Here is a 9,214-nt window from a genome sequence, read left to right as displayed (position 1 = left end):
GCATGTGTGGGGGGAGGGGTATGAAGGAAATCTGTACTCCTGCTCAATTTTGCTGTGAATTTTAAAATACTGTTTTAAAAAATGAAATGTATTTTAAAAAAAAAAAAGAAGAAGAAAGAAAAGAATAGAGCACATTATAAAGCATTATGTAAAGTACAATCCATTTAGGTAAAATATAAAGCAGATGGGCACGTGTATGTATGTAAGCAGATGCACAAAAAGGGAACCGAAAGGATAAAAGAAGACACACAAAAATATAATTCTGCCTCTGAGAAATGGGGAAGGGACAGGGAAGTAGACGTAGTCAAAAAAGACTTTAATCTTTCATTTTATGCATGTCTACAGTGTTTGAATGGTGTCCAGAGTCAATGCAGTCCTGTACCCCATGTACAGGCAAAAATGCACAAAATGCTACTGTAACAAACAAAAGACAAGGTCAAAGATGAGCCAAGTGCCCGTCAACTTTAAGTTAAACGCTGGGTCTGAGAGCTAACTCAAATAATGTTTACACTTTTCCACTAATTTCACTAAAACCATAATACAGAGTCCTACTGGGACGTCACTGAGAAAGTAAATTAAACAGGATTGCTTTCATTTATACTGTTAAAGACAAAAATGCTAAAACCTTAGCATAACTTTAAATTATATAATCTCATTTATTGAAATATAAAGATCTTCATTTACATGTTTTAAAACAAAAACAGTGAACAGGGGCATTTGTAATACAATTGTATTGGTAGACCCTTCCTACCGAGTTAGTTCTTGAACATTCACCACACCACTGTTTTGGGAACGTTTAGGTATTTTTCTCTTTATTATTTCTAAAATATAAATTTTGGACATTCAAAAGTGCAACAGTTAATGTGCCTGTGGGGAATATCACAGTTAAAAAAATATAAACAAAGGCAGTGATACAGCTTGTCATAAATGTTTTGGCAGTATTCTCCAAGTCTATATAGAAATACATATATACATATTGATGTATAACATCACTTTATCTCACGTCCCTCTTCACAAAAATAGGACCATTTTGTACAGATTGGCAGACCACATTTTAAGGACATCATCAATCATTTTTTTAAAAAATCACAAATTGTGTTTCTCAGTCCAACTTTGATTGTCTTCATAAAAATAGAAAGCAGGAAGGATTGACAAATTTTCATCTGGGGTCTTTGCAGGAGGCCAAAAAGGAAACAAATCTGTGATGCACTGAAAACATTACTTAAGAAATAAAAATGCTGCCATATAAAAACTAAGGTGAGAGCTTTCATTAGGACTAGAACCTGCTGGTCTGAGAATTTTCATCCAGCCCCATGATATCATGCAAGATTCAAAGGACATCAAAATGCAAAGCACCAATAAAAGGAGGCTATATGAGGAAGAGGGAAAGGGAGCGATCAGCAGAGTGCTTGAGCTGTGATTCTAGAAACACAAATGTATTTCAAGTCTAAGTGGCTCTACAGAACCTCATCAGGTTTTCTTTTAATCGGCCAATCTGGCTCAGTCTTCACGCTTACCATGAAAAAGGTGGGGCTTGCGTTGAGATTACACCAGTAGGTAGTCAAGTACCTTGTTATTGCTTCTACATCTCCCAAAGCATCACCTGCCTGGAGCACACACAGTGATTGCGGTAATCACAGTCCATGTTTCATTCATAGGGTGTCAGCAATTAAGTGGTATCGCAAAGAATGCCAATGAACCCACGATGACCAGTTTGACAGTTTGGATGGATGTGACAATTTGTCCTCCCATCTAACCCCGATGTAGGAGTAAAACTTAAACAATTTTCACTAAAATATTGACTTGATCATACAGAGACTTGGTACACTGAATCACATCATTTTTGTATATGCCTTTTGAGGGGAAGCTGGTGGTGAGAGAGCTGTTCCCCCTAAGCAGGGAGAAGATGTGCCAAACCAAGATTTGCCTTGCTAAGTCTCAGAAAGGATTGGAAATAAAATTAAGGGTAGCAATTACTAGATATAAGGCATTAAATGTCGCTGACCCAAAGCCAAAGATTTAAATAGTAGGCTTCTTCTATGGTTGATCTCTAGTCCAGTTCCTAATTTCAAATTATTTCTTCCCATGGCAACTTCCTGTCATCTATGCTGGTGTTCCCCAGATCTGGCTGATCAGAACAGCCAGGATGTTTATAAAAACACAGGTCTCTGCTCCCCTAGAACTGATAATTCAGAATCTCTGGGATGGGGATGTAGAATCTGGTAATTCTGGTTGCCAGTTACATATGGTGACCAAGGGTCCGGGCTAAGGCACACAGCACCTTCACTGAACAATGCCTTTATTGTCTCAGATTTTCAAACTGTTTCTCCTGAGGGTAAGAGACAAAGGAAGGGAGCTCCAGTTCAGGGCATCCTTCTGAATTTTTCCTGAAAAATTCACAAAATTAAAAATATATACATGTGTTGAGATGCACCAGAATTATCACAAGACATGAACAAACCTCTGCAAATCCAGTCTTTTTGCTGATAAATACCTTTCCCCTGGGCAATAACATGAGAAGTCATGTTAGGCACAGACTCCTGCCTTAATACTGAGGACCTTTAGGATCTAGGGGTTTTATTTATTTATTTCAAATCTCATTACTTTAAAGGGCAGTTAATTGTTTTTAGTACAATGGATTAGGGAACCTACTCAGTACAGTTAAAAACTCTGACTTCCTGGAAGACACTACTTTTGTTTTCTATGTTCAACTAAATTTCATCCACTAAAGCTATAACCATATTTTATAGAGAAACATTATTTAATAGAATGTCAAAAACTGTCAGACTTGTCACCTATTTAGTAAGGATTTTTTTTAAATTGTGCTTTTTCTGTAGGGAAAACATGTTACATATTACACATTTAGAATTACTGATAACAGTAGTATTATTATAAACGTAGATTACAATATGAGTTGTTGGGCTTATAAATGACCCAAATCTAATAAACAAAGTTGGTTAATTATCCTTTATCTCCTCAACACTAAAAAAAAAAAAAAGCAAAATGCTATAGTACCAGTACCTTTTAAGGTTCAAAAGTGGTTTTGCATGTACTTCACAAGAAAGTTCAACAGCAGCTGATACCAGGTTTCAAGCAGGAAGTACATGGATGGACTGAGTGGTCTCTCCAGAAGTCCAGAGAAGTTATTACAAATCAAAACACATCCTTGGTTAGAGTTATTTACATAATTACAATGCTGGAGTTTTGTTGCAGTAAAAGTTGTGTCTGTTGGAATCTCACCAATGCCCTTGAAACACAAAGTCCATCTTCCATGGCCCATGATTTCCTTGTCCATCTACCTCCAAACTTCACACACCAATGAGATGCTACTGAAACACTGCCAGAGGCAACGCCAAAAAAGTTCATTTCAAAATATCCCAATCATTCATCTTTAGAAGGCTCCCAGAGGCCATTGGCTGGGAACTTCTCTTTATACACCATCCAAGTCCTCCTCTCAAACTTTGCATTGCAATAAAGTGGTTTTCTTAAAAGGATCCAAGGTGGGTCCAGGAGTGGAAGTCCCGCCCCCTCCCCGAATCTGCCAGTTACAGGAAGCTGTCCTCCACCAGATCCGAGGAGTCTATGCCAATGTCGTCCATCATGTCGATGTCCTCGATGGTCTCATCCTCTCTCTTGATGAAGGTAGAACTGCTGGAACCTGTCTCAATGGCACTCTCTTCAGAGGTCTGTGAGCTAGAAGAGGGAGAGAATAGGAAAAATCACGATCAGACCAACTAGAATATAGTGGTGTTTCCAAGGTGGTCTCCCAAAGGCAAAGGAGCTCTTCCTGTGACATCCTTTGGCTTTCAAATCCAGGCTGCTCAACCAGACATGATTCTTTCACCAAGCCAGAAGCAGCCCCCACCACTGCAGTGGGCCACATGGTCATTTCAACTTCCCTTCTCTTCTGCCAAATCTTCCAGAGTTGCTAACAAGCTGTGACCATTTCTACTCTCCCTACTCAACTCCAGTGGAAGAGAAAACAAGCAGTGCCTGATCAAAAGGCCTGGGGAAGAAAAAGCAGAGAGGGATGAAATCAGGGGCAAAGTTCAGCTGAGTCAGTCACTTACTAGCCCTGCAACCTCCTGAATGTCCAAACTTTGATCTCAGGATCTCACCCTATGACCCAGGAATGTCCTCCTCATACATCCAATCCCCTTGAGTCTTGGAAGTCCAGGTGAAGGCTCTTTACTTACTAGAGGAGCATCTGAGAGGGGAGTTTTAGAGCCAGAAAGCATGAGTCGGACACGACTTAGCGACTGAATGCACACACACACACATATGCAACCCAATGGACTGCAGCCCACCAGGCTCCTCTGTCCACGGGATCTCCCAGTCAAGAACACTGGGGCAGACTGCCATTTCTTCCTCCAGGAGCTCTTCCCGACTCAAGAACTGAACCCAGGGGCTTCCCTGGTGGTCCAGTGGTTGAGAACCTGCCCTGCAAGGCAGGAGACACTGGTTCGATCCCTGGTCCAGGAGGATCCCATATACCGTGGGGCAGCTGAGCCCGTGTGCCTCAACTACCAAAGCCCGAGAACCCTAGAGCCCGTGCTCCACCACAAGGAGAGACCCCTGCAGTGAGAAGCCTATGCACCGCAACTAGAGTGGTCCCCGCTCCCTGCAACTGGAGAAAGCCTGCACACAGCAATGAAGACTCAGCACAGCCGTAAAAAATATTTAAAACCTGAACCCGCATTTTTTATGTCTCCTGCACTGCAGGTGGATTCTTTACCACTGAGCCACTGAGGAAGCCCACATGTATGTATACATATCATATATATGTAAAGCAAATGTGATAAAATGTTAACAACAGCTAAATCTAAGTGGTAGATGTAATCTTTCTATTTTTCTGGATATTTAAAATTTTTCACAAACACTTTTAAAAAATATTTTTTAGGGCCTCCAGATTGTCACTGTCACCTGGCACCTTGCCTTCTCTGAACTCTTACTATCTTAATGGTATCCTGCCTTGTATTGCTAAATTTTTATGTATCTCTTTTAGCTTCAAGTGGGCTTTCCTGGTGGCTCAGGAGGTAAAGAATCTGCCTGCGATTCAGGAGACCTGGGTTCAATCCCTGGGTCAGGAAGATACCCTAGAGAAAGGAATGGCAACTCACTCCAGTATTCTTGCCTGGAAAATCCCATGAACAGAGGAACCTGGCAGGCTGCAGTCCATGGGGTCACAAAGAGTCGGACACAACTGAGCAACTAACACGTTCACTTAGCTCTAGCAGATTTTCATCTGCTAACAGGCAGGACTGTGGCTTCCCCTCCCCATGGTGGGGCTATATAGCACCGCACTCCACACGTTACAAAAGCCCTACCACTGGCTGGGCAGCCACGCCACAGGATGGAGTCTCCCACACGCACACCAAACTGGGGCTCTCAACCCTTTCCACTGTTTCCTGGCCAACAGGCCAGGCTGGACCCTCATTCTCTCTCCCCTCCTTTTCATATCAGTTTCCAACCAGACAACTAAGACTGGCCAATAGAAGCCCACAGGAAATGGCCTGCTGCCCTCTACCCCCGGGCCCCTGTGGCCCAGAGAGTTCTTAGAACCAACAGCACCACTGGACTGAGGTTCCCTTCACAAACCCCCACACGGGCCCTTCCTCAAGACTGAGCTCTTGCTCAGTTCCCTGTCTGTACTTCATCCTCCCCACCCCCACTCCCACCTTGGTTCTAGAACCTCACTGTGAACCCCAGTCCACTTGGCTGGTCTTAATAACTATCCAGTCCTGGCAGGAAGCTAGACCCAATTCCTGGGACCTCGGCCAGTGGCTGGAGTGTGGGCACAGTCTTCTACTGAGACTGAGCACCACACCATCCTTGCTGTTCACTGGGCTTCAGGGTGGTCCTGATGCTGATGACTGCATTTCTTTCTGATTCCTGAGTCACAGTATCCACCTTGTAGGACCTGGCTCCTGATAGGCTCTGACCTAGCACCCCCAAGTCCTCTGAAGCAAGGCCCTGTCTTCCTCAGGCTCACTCACCATCCAAGGCCAAGCCTCCTATGCCTGGGGAAGGACTTCCACAAGACCACCATGCTCACTCCTGCCTGCCTACACAGAGAGCATCCCAGCTTTTACGGGCTGAACTGTATCCTGCCAAATTCCCATGTTGAAGTCCCAACCCTCAAATGTGACCATATGTGGAGACAAAGCCTTTATGGAGATTCTTAAGTGAAGTCATAAGGATGGGACCCTTGCTCAGTAGGATTGGTGTCTTAAGAAGAGGAAGAGACGCCAGAGATGCACACACAGGAAAAGCCCGTGTGAAGACAGTGATAAGGTGGCCATGTGCAAGCCGAGGAGAGAGGCTTCAGGAGAAACCAAACTTACCAACACCTTCATTTTGAAATTCTAGCCTCCAAGAGTGGGAGAAATAAACTCCTGTTGTTCAAGCCCCTTCGTCTTATGGCAGCCCAAGCTAAGACATTCACCATCTCAGCCCACCTGTCAGGACTGGTCTCACTGACCTAGTACAGTCATTTGGGACATTGTGTGATTCAAAGAAAACCAATAGGAATAGGTGCTAAATTCTGAAGTCCAGCTTTGTGCAACCCCCCAGGACAGTTCCTGGCATCTTTCTAATGTTATTTATTTCAATGCAATTTTCTAACTTTGTTTAGAAGAAGAACCCTTTTTTGTAGTCGAACTATTCAGACTCCTCAAACTCAGTGTAACCAAACAGATGAAAGATCCGGGATAAAGTGCTCCAAGACCCTCCTTTCTATCCCCATGAAATTCTACAAAAACTACCCGAAGTTTGGAGAAGCACTGTTTGCTAAAGGAATACAAACACATTTAAAAATTGTTCTACACAGAGGATAAATAGAAAGGTAAGTCTGACAGGCGACTTTCCCCCATCTCCAAATCTCATGTGTGAAAAACAAAAATAATTTTATACTTTTAAAATTACCTGGTGCATACAAATAAACAAGGTTGTCTATATCTTACATCTAAATTGGTTAAGAAACCACAATTATAAGCTTCCAAAATAATAATGCTATGTGCTTCTGCCTAAATATTTATATGTAGTCAACTGAATGTAGAAGAGACACAAATATCCTGAATGAAGAAGGGAATAGAGAGAAAGAGAGAAACTCATAAGCAACTTGGACCTTGATCCAAGGGCCACTATCACCACCTTCTCCTGCCTCTGTCCAAGGGTTATGGAAAGACAGAAAGGAATTAGAGCATGGCCCCTCCATGTGAACCAATGGTTCTGGTCGTGGCTGTGCATTAGTATCACTTTGGTAATTAATTAATAGGTCTAGGTACAATCACCAATGGCTGCTATTGTCACAAAAGAGAGACAACCATACAGTATGTACCTCCTGTACACAGCATCACTTTTGCAGGACACTTGGCAAAAATCTACTCAGTCAGATCAAGCCTCTAGACTACCACCAAATTACAACAAATATAGGAGACAAAAAGCATATAATAAAACACACACAGTAAAGCAAGCAGAACAATTCTGAATGTGGGAGTGGGAACTCTACAGGCAAATGCTCTGGTTATTACACAAATAATATTCAAGGGGGCAAAAAGAAGCAGCATGAATGTATAGCTCTATCAATCAATGGCAATGTGTTGTGTGACTCTTATTTGGGACTTGAATAGAACAAACAAAATGTAAAACAATATTTCTGAGAATCAAGGGAATTTGAACACAGACTGAATATCTGATGCTCTTCACTATTTACTGTCAATTGGGGAGCGGGGGTGAAATTATGGTACTGGAGCTGTTTCTAATAACTATGCTACTGCTACTGCTAAGTCACTTCCGTTGTGTCCGACTCTGTGCGACCGCATAGACGGCAGCCCGCCAGGCTCCCCCGTCCCTGGGATTCTCCAGGCCAGAACACTGGAGTGGGTTGCCATTTCCTTCTCCAATGCGTGAAAGTGAAGTCACTCAGTCATGTCTGACTCTTCGCGACCCCATGGACTGCAGCCTACCAGGCTCCTCCATCCATGGGATGTTCAGGCAAGAGTACTGGAGTGGGGTGCCATTGCCTTCTCCATCTAATAACTATAGTTATTTTAAAAAACAGAGCCCTTTTTTTGAGATACATGCTGAAATATTACAGATGGAATGATATGATGTCTAGGATCTACTTTAAAACAATCTAGAGGGAAGTGATGGAGTGGGTAGGGCTATGCAAGTTATACAAGCAGACTGGTCACGAGTCCAACGATGTTGAAGTTGAGTGACGGGTACTTGACAGTTCACGATTTTACTTGAATCACGTCTGTTAGAAATCATCCATAACAGAGTTAGACAGGAAAAAACATCAATCAGCCAGAGAGGACTTGGGCCTCACTGAGATTACAATGTTGGTCCAGGCAAGGATTGTATAGCAGTAGTTTCCAAATCTCCCCAGGTGGTCCCAGTGTGCAACTAGGATTAAGAACCACTGACATAGCATCAGATAGCCCAGTACAACCAGTCTCTCAACTTGTTCCTCAGTTCCAGTGACAAATTAAGAAACCAGCAAGAGAGGCTTATATTACTTCAATAATCATAACTGCTGTCAGTTTGATCAAATTACCTGAGGATTTAGGTCAAAGGTTCTCCATTAGAGAAGCATGTTCCTCCCTGTCCTACACCTCAACCAGCTTAAGGGGGCAAATATAGGCAGACGTTGGTCTTAACAATATTTTCTTGGATCTGTCTCCTCAGCCAAGAGCAACAAAAACAAAAATTAAAAAATGGGACTTGATCAAACTAAAAACCTTTTGCATAGCAAAGGAAACCATCAGTAAAATAAAAAGGCAACCGACTGAATGAAAGATATTTGCAAAAAATATGTCTGATGAGGCATTCAGTTCAGTTCAGTTCAGTTCAGTCACTCAGTTGTGTCCGACTCTTTGCGACCCCATGAATCACAGCGTGCCAGGCCTCCCTGTCCATCACCAACACCCGGAGTTCACTCAGACTCACGTCCATCGAGTCAGTGATGCCATCCAGCCATCTCATCCTCTGTCGTCCCCTTCTCCTCCTGCCCCCAATCCCTCCCAGCATCAGACTCTTTTCCAATGACTCAACTCTTCGCATGAGGTAGCTAAAGTACTGGAGTTTCAGTTTTAACATCATTCCCTCCAAAGAAATCCCAGGACTGATCTCCTTCAGGATGGACTGGTTGGATCTCCTTGCAGTCCAAGGGACTCTCAAGAGTCTTCTCCAACACCACAGTTCAAAAGCA

At 42.9% G+C, this 9,214-nt stretch overlaps 1 protein-coding gene across 3 annotated transcripts in view; it reads right to left on the bottom strand.

Moving 5' to 3' along the window:
- Nucleotides 1–300: 300 nt before the first annotated feature.
- Nucleotides 301–9,214, bottom strand: part of PDGFRA (platelet derived growth factor receptor alpha) — a 50,706-nt gene continuing 41,792 nt past the window's right edge. For all 3 annotated transcript variants that reach the window (XM_040238193.1, XM_040238192.1, XM_040238194.1), the window contains exon 23: nt 301–3,693. In XM_040238193.1, coding sequence (XP_040094127.1) covers nt 3,546–3,693 — 148 coding nt within the window. In that variant the 3' untranslated portion in view covers nt 301–3,545. The remainder of the gene's footprint in view (nt 3,694–9,214) is intronic.

This window comes from Oryx dammah, unplaced genomic scaffold, assembly GCF_014754425.2.
Source record: "Oryx dammah isolate SB20612 unplaced genomic scaffold, SCBI_Odam_1.1 HiC_scaffold_3, whole genome shotgun sequence".
Classification (NCBI taxonomy): domain Eukaryota; kingdom Metazoa; phylum Chordata; class Mammalia; order Artiodactyla; family Bovidae; genus Oryx; species Oryx dammah.
Note: the sequence above shows the minus strand (reverse complement) of the source record. Positions and strands in the feature narration are given on the sequence as shown.